A 17,794-nucleotide genomic window follows, 5' to 3' on the forward strand; every position below is an offset into this window, starting at 1 on the left:
CTCAATGCCTATAAAAAGGAGAAGCAGCGAGCGGGGTGTATAGGAGTATAGTTGCAGAGCCACCAACGGTTGACGAGACTTCTAGAAAATAAAAAATAAATTCCAACGATAATTATGTTTGATTTTTAGAATCACAATGACAATAAAGAGTAGGCGGCGGACATGCCGTAGAGTAGCATAGTGGCATCATTTTACGGAATTTCTAAAAAGTAAAAAAAAACAATGTGTTCGATTTTAAAATCTCAATGACAATAAAGAAGGAAGGCAACGGGCGAGCCATAGAGAAGTACAATATCAAAGCCGCTGACGGTTTGGCGGGACTTCTAGAAAGTAAAAATGAACCCAAACGATAATTATGTTCAGTTTTTAAAATGTCAATGATAATAAAGAGAAGAGACAGTGGACGGGCCGTAGATAGTGGACGGGCCGTAGAGGAGTATAATGGCAACGTTTAACGGGACATCTAGAAATTATAAAAACGAAACCCAACGTGACAATAAACTCTAAAAACTATAAGATCTAATTTTTAAAGGTTCCAAGGAGAATGAATAGAAATAGTGATAGATCGTGCAAGCAAATAAAGGAGGAGATGTCATAAGGGGTAGCAACTGGTGTGACTTTTAAAAACTATATAATTAGAAACACGGGGATGATAAGGTTTGGTCTTTCAAAGTTTTAAGACAATGAGATAGCTATTTAATAATTTTAAAGTAAAATCATACTTAAAAAAATATATGATTTTGTTTGGGTGCTAGCCGCACAATTGCGCGGGCCAAGAAAAAAAAAGAAAAGGAGAGTCCAAGTAGAAATACAATTTAAAAATAGCTGAAATTCGGAATTAAAATCTTACCCATTAGATTATAGTGGGTCCGAATTATAATGGTATAGATTGATTGATATTATTGTATACAAGATACAATTATATCTACATAAATTGAAGTTAAGAGTTGTATGTCTATTAAAACTAAAAGTTGTATAAATCCAAATACACTTCTACGTATAAGGTTCCTATAAAAATAAAATTTTTCAGAGGCATGCAGCCTTGCGGAATTGAAATCAAACATGATATAGGATATATACGTATGTAACGGACTCAATATGAATTATTGTCTGATTTCTGTTAGCCAAAAGAAGTTCCGTATGAATTAGATTATACATATGTACTTCTATAAATCAATTACGTATCACAACAATATTCAAGCTTTGATATGGACGGAAACAGATCAACAAATATTAGGGGGACGAAAGCTGCAGCAGCAGGTTAAGCAACGTTAAAAAAAGATTTCCATAAAAAAAGGAAAAAAAAGATTTCTGTATGGAAAAAAAAACAAGCGCTAAAAATTTTAGGAATTGCTAACTAGCAGCCTCCGATAAAAAAAAGTGCGAAAAACGGGTTTCCGCCTTCCGTAAAAAAAAGGAAAAAAAATAGTGCGAACAAAATGTCCGATTCTAAACAAAAAAATCCCATCCTCCGTGCCCCCCAAAAAAACAAGCGCGAAATTTTTTTTTCTATCCGATTAAAAAAAGTGTGTTCCCGTTTTCCTTAAAAAGGAAAAAAAGTAGTGAGAAAAAAAGATTTATGTCCGATTCTTAAAAAAAATAGTACGTATAAACCGGTCCTCCCGAAAAACCTCCGTGCCCGAAAAACAAACAAGCGCGAACAAAGGTTCCCGTTTTCCTTAAAAAAAGAAAAAAAATAGTGAGAAAAATTGTTAATTGAAGAAAAAGTTTTCGTGAAACGTTCAAAAAAAAATCTGATTCCATAAAAACCGATGCTTTTCCAAAAATTCCTCCAAAAAAAAGAGGTTGATAGGAAAAAACAAAGAGTCCAATAAAAAATCCAATACGAGATTAGTAAAAGTTAGGAATAAAAAAATAAAAAAAATCAAAATTAGGAAAAAAAGAAAAGACAAGAAGAGTTAAGTAGAATACAATTTAAAATTAAATATAATCAGTATTGAAATAAGAGTACATATCAGAACCCAATAGTAGATGAATTAAATTTGGAATAAAAAATAAAATAAAATCTAAAATCAGGCAAATGAAAAAGAGAGTTAAAGTAGGAATACAATTTTGAAACAGCTTATGAAAATAAAAAATAAAAATAACAAAAGAACACAATAAGAAAAATAAAATAAATTCTGAAATTGGTGATAAAAAAGTAAAGACCATTGAAAGAAAATACCATCTAAAACACATAACGAGATTAATTAAGTAACAGGCCTATATAGGAACCACTCTAATAGGAACAGAGTGGTGGCGGTTGATGGGACATCTAAAAACTATTAATAAATCACCAAATAAAATCCTAATGATGATTAAAAGGAAGGACGACGGGCATGTCGTGAAGTAATCGGTCAAGGCGGTTGGCGAGACTTCTAGAAAGTTAAAAAATAAACCCCAATGAAAATCATATTTTATTTTTTAAAATCTCAATTACAAAAAAAAAATGAGAGGCAGCGGACGGGTCATATAGGAGTACAATGGCAGAGCCGCTGATGGCTGGTGGGTCTTCTAGAAAGTAAAAAAATGAATTCCAATGATAGCTATGCTCGATTTTACAATCCCAATGAGAATAAAGAGTATGCGGCGGACGGGTCGTAGAGGAGTATAGTGGCACCGTTTGACGGGATTTCTATAAATTATAAGAAAAAATGAAACCCAACGAGACAATAAACTCTAAAAAGTATAAGGTCTAATTTTTAAAGGTTTGGGCTTCTAAAAAGTAAAAAAATAAACCCCAATGATAATCATGTTTGATTTTAAAATCTCAATGACAATAAAGAAGGGCGGCAGCGGGCGAGCCACAGAGGAGTATAGTGACAAAGTTGCTGACGTTTTGGTGGAATTCTAGAAGTAAAAAAATAAACCTAAACGATAATTATGTTCGATTTTTAAAATAATACTCCCTCCATCCCATTTTAAATGCAGCCATAGTTTTCCGCACCTAATTTTGACCGTCTATCTTATTTGACATTTTTTAAAAAAAAAATAAAAACATTAGTCACGAGTAAAGTACTATTCATGTTTTATCATCTCATAACAACAAAAATACTAATTATAAAAAATTCAAATAAGACGGACGATCAAAGTTGGGCGCGAAAACTTATGGTTGCAATTAAAATGGGACGGAGGGAGTAATGATAATAAAGAGAAGATGCAGTGGACGGTCATAGAGGAGTATAATGGAAGCGTTTGACGGGACTTCTAAAAATTACAAAATTATAAAATTATAAACACGAGAATGATAAGGTTTGTTCTTTTAAAATCTTAAGACAACGAGATAACTATTTAAGAAATTTTAAGTAAAATCATGTTAAAAAAATATAATTTTATATGGGTGCTAGCCACGCAATTGCGCGGGCCACACAGCTAGTTTTAATTGAAAACCTTAAATTATATTTGAAAAGTAAAAAAAGCAACTCAACGTGATATGGCTAATTACCCGAAGAAAGGAAAAAAAATCAGACTAATGATGTTACTAATCTGCATCTAATTACGTGATAATCACTTTTTCCCTCGTTTTCCTGTTTCTGACAACACCGCTGTTCGTTCCGCTAGCGACACATGCACTTGTGTGCCACGTGTATGCGCTGAGGTAAAGTTGCCTAGTTCAAAATAAAAAGATTGAGTAAAGAGGAATCTAAAATAAAACTTTGACAATAAAATAGAAGTGAAATTGAGTCTGTCTCTTTTCTTTTTTAAGCCTCTTTTATCTGCGCGAGCAGGCGATTAAAAATGAAGCCAAGATGGTCACGTCTACGAGCACGCGGGTCAGAAAACGGAAGTGAGGCGGAAAGTAAAAGCCGTCTCTTTCCCTTCCCCTGACGCCATCTCCCCTATTCGCTACAGCGATGTCGTGTCATTTTCTGCAAGTCAATCGACAAGAGGATTATCGAAGTACAGATACAGAAGCAGGCGCTGCTGCTAGAAGCGAAGGATATAACAAGCGGCGGCCGGAGACGACGACGGAGAAATCCGGAAGAAGAGGAACTGCCGGCGCTGAGCTGCAATCGCGCCCAAGAATCCATCTCCTCCGGCGGCAGGTATGGTGATTTCGTCTTCCTCGAACTCCTCCGTTTCTTTTTCCTTTTTTTTTAAAAAAAAATCATCCATTTCTCCCCTGATGGAGTGGAGTGGAGAGCTCCGTTTCTCGTCTTCTCGGTGGATTTGGTCATTCGGGTAGTGCTACCGTTTCTTGATTTATCCTGCGGAAATCGTGCTCTTCCGCATTGATCTTATAGGCTGGTGGGAGGCGCCGAGCCGCCCATTTGAGTTGAGGGGTTGACCAATCTGAGGAATATTCTGACGGCGTTATATAATTCGGACAATCGATGCACAACTGGGGCCCAAAAACAAAAAAATGTTCCTTTCTTAAACAGTTGGTTCAGAATGGGATTTTTTTTTCTTTTTGGTAATTTTTATTTTTTGTTCCTTCCCGATTACCGTGAACAGTTTTTACAAGCAATCTACATGTCTGGTCATGAACTTAACATCTCTAAAATATTTACTCTATTATATATATCATACACTGTTCAACTGAATTGAGATTGCTTTTTTTTTTCTTTTTTGTAGTTTTATTTGTTTGTTCCCTTCCAAGTACCATGAACAATCTTGCAAATTACAATCCATTTACATGTTTGGCCACGGCTTGAAATGTTAATCCAGTATATGGAGAATCATATACGGCTGAACTGACTTAAAACACTGTAGTGTTTGACAATATAAATCACACTGTTGAACTTTGTTTTAGACTTAAGATACTATATAGTATTTAACAGTAACAGTATGTTGTACTATGTATCATATATGCACTGCTGAACTATCTTAAGAGACTGTAGGTTTAACAGTAAAAGATTGCCACCTGTAATTTCCTGAAGGATATAAGCAGTTAGGAACATCTTTTTTTCGCCGGGCCGGCAAAGAACACCGGCCACAGTTAGGAACATCTTTGTTGCTGTATATTCGTAATGCACCCCTATATTCCCTTCTTGTTCTGTTCTTATTGCTGTTTTATTTGCATGTACAGCTTACAGGGTCGCTGCTCCATCTCCTTGAATTGTACTAGCTGTCTTGTGCTTAAGATTTGCGCTCGGCTTCATTTTTGGATTCAAGCTGCTGGGTGTGGATTTTTATGATGGGCTGTCTACCAACAAAGCAAGTGGGTCGTTCAACACATTCCTTGAATCCACGGGAAGCTGTGGCTCTTGCGGCTGAAACATCTTGTGAGAACGTCGATCTACCAGATTTCGTTAATATTGCCACTGGAACACCCTGTGAGAATTGAAATCCATCTTTCCATAAGAAAGAAAAAGGATTTAGTTTGTTTTTGGATATTTTTATGATTCTGTCTTAAAATGTGTGGATTAGCTTTTCTTATGTTAGTCGTTCAAAATCAAACAAAATGACAATGCACTGCATATATGATGTGTATTATCCTGAGTAGAATGGAACTTTGAACCAATAACTTCTTTTCTACCACAGTACCAGTAACCCAATGGATGCCAGGGTAGGCCAATTTCATCTAAAAAAGCATGTTATACATTATCATGGATTGCGTATAGTTCTGTAATGTTACCTGAAATACATATATTTTTCCGGGTTTTACAACAAGTTTCTTAACATTTTTCTATTATTGCAGTTACTGTGAATGAAGTTGAGGCATTATACGATCTCTTCAGGAAATTAAGTAATTCAATAATTAAAGATGGTCTGATTCACAAGGTAATAAGTGCTTCCGCATAATTTTGATTGGTACAAGTTTTTAAGATATTTGGCATGCAGCTTATTTTGTTTTTCTTATCCAGGAAGAATTCCATCTTGCTCTCTTTAGGAACAAGAAGACAAATCTCTTCGTTGATAGGGTAAGACTTAAGAGTGTTAATATGTTCCAAATTGTCATTGTATAGGTTTTCTTGATGATTCCTCTGTTCTTCAGTGCTAACAGTTTATATTAAAAATAATAATATTTATTCTCCATATTCTTTTTGAATTAATATGTCCAAATGATGTTTGCAGTCCACATTCTTTCTACTTCACAATAGTATGCAAGAGAACTGCATATCATTATATAAATCGTAGAAAAGATTCCCACTTTACATTCTTGTGCTCATTGTTTTTAGTCATCCACCATCAACACTCATATGTTATCCTTCCTAAAGGTGAATCCATATAAGTGGCCTGAAGCAGTGTAATTTCTCTCTTGCGCATTAGAGCAACATTTAAAAACTAACAAATAGAATAGATTTTACATGACAGGCTTCCGGTTTAAAAAAGGGTAATTTTGAATGTATTGGCATTCAGTATTATCAGTAAATATTTATGTGTTTGAAAATAATCGCAGGTCTTTGATTTGTTTGATCAAAAAGGAAATGGTGTCATCGAATTTGATGAATTTGTTCGATCTCTTAGTGTGTTTCATCCAGATGCACCTGAGGAACAGAAAGCTGGATGTAAGGACTCTTCAGTCAATTGTTTATTCTTACCAAAAACATGTCGGGCATAAGAATATAGATGTTTAGATTTGAACATTTGCTTTCACTAATTAATGTTATAACTTCTTATTGCAGTTGCATTTAAGTTATATGACCTAAGACAGACAGGGTTTATTGAAAGGCATGAGGTAAGTGTTACTTTTCTCTTCTTTTAGTTCCAGAAAATTGATTTGAGCACCGTTTGATATACTTTTTAATGCTCAGTAGCACTTTTTTTTACTGAATCACAGTCAGATATCTATATTGTCAGGTATAGATATTACCTAGAAAATTATCATCTTAGTGAAACAAATTAACAGATTGGGCAGCTACATAACATGTTTGTAATTGCATGAGAGAAGTTATGCTTGTTTGTATTTCTAAGAGTTGTTGTGTAAACTTTGGTTCTATTTTGGTATTTAATCATTTCTCCCCTCGTCTATAGCAATGAAATCATGCTAACTCTGCTGATTTTATTTTCTCTTTGCTATTCTTTATTTTTTTTTGTAGTTAAAGGAGATGGTGTTGGCTCTTCTGGATGAATCAGATTTGAATATTACAAGTGATGCTGTCGAGATGATTGTTGATAGGGTATGGGTCCTAACTCCCTAGAACACCAAGTAAATATGTCCTTCTGTATTGTTCTAAGTCTTTTTAAAAACAAAAAAAAAACAAAAACAGACATTTGACCAGGCTGACACAAAAGGCGATGAGAGAATAGACCAGGAGGAGTGGAATGAGTTTGTCAAAAATAATCCATATGTGCTGAGGAATATGACCCTCCCATACCTCAAGTAAGTGCTATGCACAAATTTACTACCACCATGAATAGAGTTGCTCTGCTATGTAGAATGTTTTTACTTGGAGTCACACTAGCAATTATACTCAACAATATTTCTTAGAACTTGCACTCGTCAGTGCCAAAACGTAGAATCAGACGCTTGTCAATGATAGCGATTGGGGGAAAAAAAGGATGATAATGGGCTTCACAATCACAATTGACTATAGTCATGTTTTTGTCATATGTATTGCGCATTAACTAATTATTATTGGTTGGTGATATTCTTTAGGGACCTCACCATGGTATTCCCAAGTTTTGTGATTCACTCAGAAGTCAGCGAAGCAGACATGGTTGCCTAACCTGAAACCTGGTGTTGCTACTTGCTAGATTGCAAGTTTGCAACACTTCTAGCATGTAATGTTTGTTCCTTGCGTGCATTGTTGACTAGGGAAACAGCCATATAGGAGATGAGTTGATGCCTCAAAATGTAGCATCACTGACCAGCAGATGCTCACTGTTGAGATTATGGGCATATAATGATTTAATTTATTCCATAAATAAATCATGACATTACAGATGAAAACTAGCATGAACGCATCATTAGATCTACACATGTAAACTACGCAGAATAACATGAACAGATCAAATATGCGCAACATATTGAACACGTACCGAGGTGACGAAAAGACCGGCTGCTTGGTCGAAACTTTTCGCATGTGTCTACGAAGGCACGAAACACGCGAGCGAAGAGGAAGGCGAGCCGTCGCGAACGAACAGGGAGCAGTCGCGCGAAGCGCTTCCCAAAAACCTTATTGCCGCCTTCTCCCGGTGCAGGACGTCAAAGGCAGAGGTTCCGGAGACCTGCTCTCCCGATCGCTGGTGCACGCCGGCGAGCGGGATTGAGTACTCTACGAGCGACGGCGCAGTACAGAGTAGGAGGCAAACCCTAGATTGATTTTGCGTATATACTGCGTGAAGACGGCGGGTCGGTTTATATAGAGAAGGGTCGCTTGATCAGGGCGCCCGCACGATCTCTACTGCGCGTAACCGAACCGGATAAGTCGCGCGTAACTTATCCGGACTCCACGCCGTTTGCACGCACCGGATTTTTCGGAACGTTTCCAAAACAAAACGAATCCGAATTTGCAGCAAAACAAAACTGCAAAAGGAGGCTGCATCTGCGCAAGGGTGAGGAGCCAATTTTTCGGACCATTCGACGCGTACGTCGTGCACGCGCGCTGCCTGCCCTGCCAGGGCAGGCCAGGCCAGGCCAGGCGAGGCGAGCGAGCGCGCGTGTGTTTCCCCTCTTCTCTCCACCACACATGCTTCAAGCGACTAGGAGGGCATCATCCCTTTTAAGGAGGTCCCCCTCTCATAGAATAAGCAAGGTGGTACTAAACTCCACATGCATGCCATCCCATGAGGTGGGCTTTTGTGATTTTCCAAAGAATTAATCTTCGAGTGGGCTAAGGCCCATTCATTAATTCCAACAATCCCCCACCAAATCTCAAAATCCCACTGAGATTTGCCTTTTCCAATGTACTGTTTATATACCAGCGATTCGATGGAGACCAATTAAGGTTGAACATCCACCTAGAACTCCAAGCTACACTTACTCACAACTTGAACAATGGACTACGCCTTGAATTGCAAGTCTTGTGCAAGCAAGTTTCACTCAAAGTCTTATCTGGTACTAGACCGTCTGTAGACTACCCCTCGGGTGGAGCGTATAAGTCATACTCCTAGGTCTTTAGTAAGCTTCCTAGAAGATTCACCCAAAATCTTCATAGACTGCGACCAACAGTCAAGCTCACAAAGGTGAGTTCTTTCAAGAATGCTCTGCAGGACAACATCTTTGCTAATTAAAGCCAACAGAACTCATTAAGGCATAGCCAACCTGCCTTGCAGCTCATGAGAGTATATGCATCTTCACTTGGAGAGGGTATATATATTGGTACTCTCCTCTAGTTTATTAATGGTTTGTTCTTCCCAGGATCTAATTCACGGGATCTCCGATCACATAGACTGGGTTACCACCATAGTATAACTCACATGGGTCTCAAACCCATCTCCTTCGATGCATTGTCTATCACATTTCGTGATAGTCCCTTCATGAAGGGATCTGCCAGGTTTCTCGCTGTTTGGATGTAATCCAACGTTATAACTCCGGAGTTTCTTAATTTCCTGACAGACTTCAATCGTCTTTTCACATGTCTAGACGATTTCATATTATCCTTAGAACTATTCACTTTGACAATTACTGTTTGATTGTCACAGTTCATAAGGATAGCCGGCACCGGTTTTTCAACAACAGGCAGATCCATTAATAGATCACGCAGCCATTCTGCCTCAACAGTAGCAGTATCCAGTGCCGTTAGCTCTGCTTCCATGGTTGACCTCGTCAAAATTGTCTGTTTGCAAGACCTCCATGAAACAGCACCACCACCCAGTGTGAAAACATATCCACTAGTGGCTTTGATCTCATCCACATCAGAGATCCAGTTAGAATCACTATAACCCTCCAGTACCGCAGGATACCCAGTATAGTGAAGCCCCAATTCCACAGTACCTTTCAGATAGCGCATTACTCGCTCAAGCGCACGCCAGTGATCATCTCCCGGATTAGAGGTAAATCGGCTCAACTTGCTCACAGCAAAGGAGATATCAGGCCTAGTTGCACTAGCCAGGTACATCAACGAGCCAATGATTTGGGAGTATTCCAGTTGATTCCTAGCAATTCTCTTGTTCTTGCGAAGCAACAAGCTAGGATCATAAGGTGTTGGAGAAGGCTTACTATCAATGTAGCCAAAGCGATTCAAGATCTTCTCCACATAATGGGATTGCAAGAGTGTAATCCCATTCTCACCTCTAATTAGCTTAATGTTTAAGATAACATCAGCTACTCCCAAATCTTTCATATCAAAATTCTGAGACAAGAATGATTTAACCTCATTTATCACCTCAAGGTTTGTCCCAAATATCAGTATGTCGTCAACATACAAGCACAAAATAACTCCCTCACCCCCACCATGGCGATAGTACACACATTTATCTGCCTCATTGACTGCAAAGCCTGCAGATGTCAATGTTTTGTCAAATTTCTCATGCCATTGCTTAGGAGCTTGTTTCAGACCATACAAAGACTTCAACAATTTGCACACTTTGCCTTCTTGACCTTCAACTACAAACCCATCAGGTTGATCCATATAGATCTCCTCATCCAGCTCTCCATTAAGAAAAGCTGTCTTAACGTCCATTTGATGAACGAGAAGACCATGTGAGGCTGCTAGGGAAAGTAGCACACGAATTGTGGTCAATCTAGCAACAGGTGAGTAAGTGTCAAAGAAATCTTCGCCTTCTTTCTGAGTATAGCCCTTAGCAACAAGCCGAGCCTTGTACTTTTCAATAGTACCGTCAGGCCTAAGCTTCTTCTTGAACACCCACTTGCACCCCACAGGTTTACACCCATAGGGTCGCTCTGTCACCTCCCAAGTCCCGTTAGCGATAATGGAATCCATTTCACTACGGACAGCCTCCTTCCAGTAGTCTGCATCAGGAGATGCATATGCTTCTGAAATTGACTTAGGAGTGTCATCCACGAGGTACACAGTGAAATCATCACCAAAAGACTTAGCCGTCCTTTGTCTCTTACTCCTTCGAGGAGCTTCACTGACATCCTCCTCAGAGACAAGTTCATGTGTATGTTCAGTTTGTTCTGGTGGTGTGATTGAACTGGGAATTATTTCAGAGGGTTGGTTCGAACCACTATGTGTATCCTTCATTGGGAAAAAGCTCTCAAAGAAGGTAGCATCACGAGACTCCATAATTGTACCAACATGCATGTCTGGTACCTCGGATTTAACTATTAAAAATCTATAGGCAATGCTATGATGAGCATATCCCAGAAAAACACAGTCCACAGTCTTAGGTCCAAGTTTGCGCTTCTTCGTTATTGGTACATTGACTTTCGCCAAGCACCCCCATGTGCGCAAATAAGAAAGTGATGGTTTTCTACCAATTCATATCTCATATGGTGTTTTGTCCTTATTTCTGTTAGGAACTCTGTTTAACACATGATTTGAGGTCAACAATGCCTCCCCCCACCATGCCTTAGGCAGTCCCGCGGTGTCCAACATGGCATTCACCAAGTCAGTCAGTGTGCGGTTCTTCCTTTCAGCAATCCCATTAGACTCGGGAGAATAGGGAGGCGTCCTCTCATGTATGATGCCATGTTCCTCACAGAATAAGTTAAACTCGTTCGAGAAAAACTCTCCACCACGATCAGACCTAAGCCTTTTTATCTTTCTGTCAAGTTGATTTTCAACTTCTGCCTTATAAATTTTAAAATAGTCTAGAGCCTCGTCTTTCGTTTTCAACAAGTACACATAGCAAAATCTAGTAGCATCATCAATCAATGTCATGAAATATCGTTTTCCACCCTTCGTCAACACCCCATTCATTTCACAAAGATCTGAATGTAGGAGTTCTAGTGGTGCCAAGTTTCTCTCCTCGGCAGCCTTGTGAGGCTTGCGAGGTTGCTTCGATTGCACACAACTATGGCACTTAGAACCTTTGACAATGGAAAACTTAGGAATTAAACACATACTGGAAAGCCGAGACATCAAGCCAAAATTAATATGACATAAACGTGAATGCCAAACATTAGCCTCATCATCCACACTGCCACAAATATGGTTCACAGACTTATTGCAGAAATCAGAAAGGGAAAAGCGGAACAGGCCTCCGCACTCATAACCTTTACCAATAAAATATCCATGTTTAGACACGACTACTTTATTAGACTCAAAAACCAACTTAAATCCGTCTCTAGTCAGACGGGAGCCACTAACAAGATTCCTGTCGATAGAAGGGACATGCTGCACGTTCTTCAGCTGCACGATCTTTCCCGAAGTAAACTTCAGATCTACCGTGCCAACACCATGAACAGAAGCATGTGACCCATTCCCCATTAGGACGGTGGAACCCCGTGCGACCTGATAAGAAGAAAACAATGAGATGTCAGCACAAACATGTACATTGGCCCCAGTATCAACCCACCAATTAGTAGATTGATTAACTGAAAAAACAGTAGGTAAATTACCATACCCGCTTCCATCTCCAGTGTTGCCAATGGTCACATTAGCAGACTTAGAAGTCTGCCCTGCAGGTGCCTTCATCCCCTTGCGCTGTGGACACTTCCTAGCCAGATGACCAACTTGGCCACACACAAAGCAAGTCCTCTCATCCTGATTAGGATTGTTGTTGTTCTTCTTCTGCTTCTTGAAGTTGGTGGTCTGCTGAGCTTTGTATTTCCCCTTGCTCTTGTTCTGGGCCTTGTGCACAACATTGGCGCTGGACTGCCCACCATCGCCCTTAGACGCGGCATCTTTTTCCCGAGCTTTCTCCTCAACATCAAGAGACGCAATCAACCCCTCAACGGAGTATTCCTGTCTCTTGTGTTTGAGTGCAGTACCGAAACTCCTCCAAGATGGAGGTAGTTTTGCAATAATGCACCCGGCCACAAATTTGTCGGGTAAGACACACTTAAGGAGTTCGAGTTCCTTAGCCATGGTTTGTATCTCATGAGCCTGTTCGACTACAGAACGGTTGTCAGCCATTTTGTAGTCATGAAACTGCTCCATGATATACAGATCATTGCTAGCATCAGTAGCACCGAATTTAGTATTCAGTGCATCCCACAACTCCTTAGCGTCGGTCATATGCATATACACCTCGACCAGACGATCGCCAAGAACGCTAAGAATGCATCCCACAAAGAGAGTAGTGGCTTCCTCGAATTGCTTCTGCTGTTCAGCAGTAAGAACTCCTTCAGGTTTGCCAGTACTCACCCAGAAGCATTTCATAGCTGTCAGCCACAGAGTGACCCTGATCTGCCATCTCTTAAAATGCACACCGGTGAATTTATCCGGCCTCAGTGCATCGGCAAAACCAGCCATAGTAAAATCACAGTGCCTATAATAAGGTTTTTGGATTGTTGAGATTATGGGCATATAATGATTTAATTTATTCCATAAATAAATCATGACATTACAGATGAAAACTAGCATGAACGCATCATTAGATCTACACATGTAAACTACGCAGAATAACATGAACAGATCAAATATGCGCAACATATTGAACACGTACCGAGGTGACGAAAAGACCGGCTGCTTGGTCGAAACTTTTCGCATGTGTCTACGAAGGCACGAAACACGCGAGCGAAGAGGAAGGCGAGCCGTCGCGAACGAACAGGGAGCAGTCGCGCGAAGCGCTTCCCAAAAACCTTATTGCCGCCTTCTCCCGGTGCAGGACGTCAAAGGCAGAGGTTCCGGAGACCTGCTCTCCCGATCGCTGGTGCACGCCGGCGAGCGGGATGGAGTAGTCTACGAGCGACGGCGCAGTACAGAGTAGGAGGCAAACCCTAGACGGCGGGTCGGTTTATATAGAGAAGGGTCGCTTGATCAGGGCGCCCGCACGATCTCTACTGCGCGTAACCGAACCGGATAAGTCGCGCGTAACTTATCCGGACTCCACGCCGTTTGCACGCACCGGATTTTTCGGAACGTTTCCAAAACAAAAACGAATCCGAATTTGCAACAAAACAAAACTGCAAAAGGAGGCTGCATCTGCGCAAGGGTGAGGAGCCAATTTTTCGGACCATTCGACGCGTACGTCGTGCACGCGCGCTGCCTGCCCTGCCAGGCGAGGCGAGGCTAGGCGAGCGCGCGCGTGTGTTTCCCCTCTTCTCTCCACCACACATGCTTCAAGCGACTAGGAGGGCATCATCCCTTTTAAGGAGGTCCCCCTCTCCTAGAATAAGCAAGGTGGTACTAAACTCCACATGCATGACATCCCATGAGGTGGGCTTTTGTGATTTTCCAAAGAATTAATCTTCGAGTGGGCTAAGGCCCATTCATTAATTCCAACACTCACACCTGTACAGCACACAGTAAGCTTTCACAAGAAAGCCTTTTTCCCCCTTTGTGTTAGATATAGTACAGCCATGGAAGGTGTTGGGTGCGGCTTTGCATGACAAGTGAACAGTTTTTCAAGGCCATCAATGGAAGTGAGGGTAATCACAGTTGAAGGCTCACAGTAATTTCGTAGCAACTTCACATGGCTTAGATGTTGTATTTCATCAATTTGATCTCAAGTATTTCATACAAAAGATAACAGTATCATGTAACAATCGTACCACATCCATGACGTGATTAGCTGGATACATCTTGATGTAGAGGTCGATTGATTTCCGTTAAAAAGAACATCTTTGCCATGATGCTTGTGTCATCTAGAGAAAGCTAAAGCTAAATTAAGAGAGGTAATCATGGCAGTGAACAGGTGCTACTACTCCGATCCCTTTGTTTCAAAATATAGCAATCTAGTATAAACATGACAGCCCTCGAAGGAATCCATCTGTCTGGAAACAACCTTACAGGTGAAAAACCATCAATTTTAAAGAACCTGTGCAACATGAAGGTAATAATAGACGTATCATGTCTGTCTGGATTCGTATCGTCTGCCATTAGCAACAACTTCTACGGAAGCCTCCCAGACTGGTTGGAACTTCTGACAAACTTGACCTAGATTTTCAAGATAATAATCTCACAAGACATTCAGTTCAGACTGGGTTCCTCCATTCAGACTGGCAATGGCTGACCTCCGATCATCCAGCCTAGGGACAAGAATCCCAACTTTGGCTTCGATCACAAGTTGGCATACAGATTCTTGCCATTTCAAATGAAAGTATTACTGATTCAGGCCAAGTTTAGTTCCAAAATTTTTCTTCAAACTTCCCAACTTTTCCATCACATCAAAACTTTCCTACACACACAAACTTCCAACTTTTCCGTCACATCGTTCCGATTTCAACCAAACTTCCAATTTTAGCGTGAACTAAACACACCCTCAGTCCCTGATTGTTTCTGGAGCTACTGTTTTGGATCTTTCAAACAATCAACTAACCGGCATGCTACCAGAAAGACTGGAACTTATGCACGCACACCCGATAGACCTTTGCAAAAACAGATTATCAGGCCCAGTACAAAACAATTCCATTTACGTTGACTCTTCCAGGAACTCTTTATCAGGGAAACTACCAACTTAACAGATTTTGCAACAGAGGTATTATATGTGCTTGCTCTTCAGAACAATTCTATGGAGTATCTAGCAGACTGGCACCATTCCAACATCAATATGTAAAATGCAACACATCCGAAACCGAAAGCTAGACTTATCAAACAACATGCTTACAGGAGAGGTTCCATCTGGCGGTCAGCAGGGAGATTTTGAACAACTTCAAATTGAGACAGGATTGTGGATTTTGGCCCAAAACAATACGCACCAAAGTTTTAGTACTTCCGCAACCCAGAACCTAACAACTAGTACTAAATTAGCATCCAGAGTTCACCGTTAATTTCTGAAGAATTTAGTATGTCAGTGCTACATCCATAGATTTGTGAACCCATCTATGTCGGATGACAAAAACACCATAAACGCACAGACCCATCAGCTCTCCACGGCGTAGAAGAAGGGATCGTCGAGAGACAGATCAATGGCGCTCTGGAAGCTCCAGCGATCTTGGACGAGGTTCTTGGGAAACATCAGCTCGATCTCCACCGCCTCGTCGTCCTTGGCGGCGAAGCACACTTTATCCTCGCAGAAGAAGGCCACGGTCTCGAGCACCTCCCCCTCCAAGATGAGGTACTTGAGGCACAACACCTCATAGCGCTCGGTGTGGAACCCTTGGATGCTGACTGTCTTGAGATGCGACTTGAGGCATTCGCAGGAACCCAGGGATTCCCAAACATCCGCGCAATTCGCGATTTCAGGTGATGCGCATGGAGGAATGGACTGCAATTTAGCAAAGCAACAATCAGAACTTTGCTTAGCTTATCAATCAGGAAAGCTATCATATCAACCAGAAGTAATGAACATTGCAAATCAACTACACGATGCAAATTAACAGAATAACATGGTACTACTATCTAATTATATTCTCGATCTAATCTAGAATTGGTATTTGACTAGTAGAAGAATGCAGTGGAAGTAAGCTTGCAGGTGCTAACCGCGTGTACTAAAACAACTACCTTGATGTGAAGAGTCTCGAGGTGAGGGAAGCATTTGAGCAGCGTCATCAGCAGCTTGATCTCCCGTTCGATCGCCAAACACACCTTGACAGCAAGTATCTTCAAGCTCGGGAGCTTGGCGCTAGACTTCACAAACATCCACATCCCAGGCTGCCATTTCATTCCCAATACAACAAATCAAACAACAGAGAGGAAATTGTTTGGTTGCAGAATCACGAACTGAATTGCAAAGTGCAGAGCACAACAGTTTGGAGTTATACCCTGATGGTGGTGCCGCCAATCTGGAGCTCGTGGAGCTGGAGGTCCAGGATGCCGAGCACCTCCAGCCTTGGCGCGCTTACGATCTTGATGGGCGTACGCTCGGCGACGGGGATGGCGTGGTGGAGGAGCAGCCGCTCCAGGCATGGCGCGCCGTCGACGACAATCTCGTCGAGGCTGGACATCCACTCCACCGCGGCCCGGAGGCTTGGGGACTTGATGCGGAGCCGCGACGGGCAGTTGTACGACATGGCGAGGGAGAGCACCTCCAGCTTACTGCAGAGCGAGAGCAGGGCGTCGAAGTCTCGGTCGGGGATGATGCAGTGGAAGAGGCCGAGCTCGCGGAGGTTTACTAAGGCGGCAGCGGCGACTTCGGGGAACATCCATGCGCCGAGGTACAGCCGCCGGAGGTAGGCGCAGCGGAAGATGTCGTCGGGGAGCGGCATGTTGAGCGGCCACGGGCGGTTGAAGAGGATGAGGTCCTCGACGTTTTTGTCGGCCAGGCTCGCCACGAGGCGCCGGAGCGCGTACTCGTGGTGGTAGAAGGCGACGTGGGTGATGCGCGCGGAGCGGACGGGGCCCGGGTGCGCGTCCACGCAGCGGGAGATGGCGCGGACGAGGGAGACCTCGTTGTCGGCGTCCCTGAGGTGCGCGTCGTCGACGAGGAGGGAGGTCTTCGTCCACACGCGGCGCCAGCGCGTGGACAGCGCCATGGTGCGCGCGGCTTCCTTGGTGGAGAGGCGGGAGATGATCTCCGAGAGGAGGTCGTCCGCGAGGCGGCTGATGTGGTCCTCCTCGCCATCCCCCGGCGGCGGCGACGGGAAGGAGCGGGCGTCTTCGGCGGCGGAGTAGTCGTCGGACGAGGTGAAGGAGAAGTGGTCGTCCTCGGAGTCGTCGGCGGAGGCGGCGTCGGGCGGCGCGGGGACGAAGGGCGCGGGGAGGAGGGAGATGAGGTAGGGGATGATGCAGTCGATGCGCTCCTGCGCCGGCGGGTCCTGCAAGGAGTTGAAGTAGTCCACCACTTCCCCGTAGGTCATGCCCCCTTCCTCGCCGGCGGCATCCATGGCGACGGCGGCGGCGGGCGGGAAGGCGAGGCGAGGCGAGTTTGGGAGAGGAGGAAACGGAAGCGAGGGTCTTTTTCTTTTCTTTTTTTTTTTTTTTTTGCGTTTTGAATTCCGCTGCTCTCACGAGTC

The 17,794-nt window shown here is 42.3% G+C and overlaps 2 protein-coding genes and 1 long non-coding RNA gene across 6 annotated transcripts; 1 reads left to right on the forward strand and 2 right to left on the reverse strand.

Moving 5' to 3' along the window:
- Positions 1–3,836: 3,836 nt before the first annotated feature.
- LOC4325962 (calcineurin B-like protein 5) lies at positions 3,837–7,837 on the forward strand. Of its 4 annotated transcripts, none has more exons than XM_015776028.3 (9): positions 3,837–4,046; positions 5,030–5,276; positions 5,642–5,724; positions 5,808–5,864; positions 6,344–6,452; positions 6,570–6,622; positions 6,984–7,064; positions 7,155–7,267; positions 7,544–7,837. In XM_015776028.3, exons 2-9 carry the CDS (start codon positions 5,135–5,137, stop codon positions 7,611–7,613), a joined length of 708 nt encoding a protein of 235 aa, XP_015631514.1. In that variant the 5' UTR covers positions 3,837–4,046; positions 5,030–5,134; the 3' UTR covers positions 7,614–7,837. The 4 variants fall into 4 exon arrangements, with proteins under 4 accessions (XP_015631514.1, XP_015631523.1, XP_066160519.1 ...); XM_015776037.3 differs by having other exon boundaries at positions 7,167–7,267; XM_066304422.1 differs by having other exon boundaries at positions 5,030–5,225; positions 7,167–7,267.
- Positions 7,838–11,875: 4,038 nt separating this feature from the next.
- On the reverse strand, positions 11,876–12,548 carry LOC136351868 (uncharacterized). Its single transcript, XR_010735122.1, has 2 exons — positions 12,361–12,548; positions 11,876–12,248 (listed from the first exon to the last, which is right to left on the reverse strand). It is a non-coding gene; the product is annotated as an uncharacterized lncRNA (long non-coding RNA).
- Positions 12,549–15,522: 2,974 nt separating this feature from the next.
- Positions 15,523–17,794, reverse strand: LOC4325963 (F-box/FBD/LRR-repeat protein At1g13570). The gene is made up of 3 exons (XM_015777972.3): positions 16,604–17,794; positions 16,344–16,493; positions 15,523–16,107 (listed from the first exon to the last, which is right to left on the reverse strand). Exons 1-3 carry the CDS (start codon positions 17,663–17,665, stop codon positions 15,763–15,765), a joined length of 1,557 nt encoding a protein of 518 aa, XP_015633458.1. The 5' UTR covers positions 17,666–17,794; the 3' UTR covers positions 15,523–15,762.

Source organism: Oryza sativa, chromosome 1 (genome assembly GCF_034140825.1).
Source record: "Oryza sativa Japonica Group chromosome 1, ASM3414082v1".
Classification (NCBI taxonomy): Eukaryota; Viridiplantae; Streptophyta; class Magnoliopsida; order Poales; family Poaceae; genus Oryza; species Oryza sativa.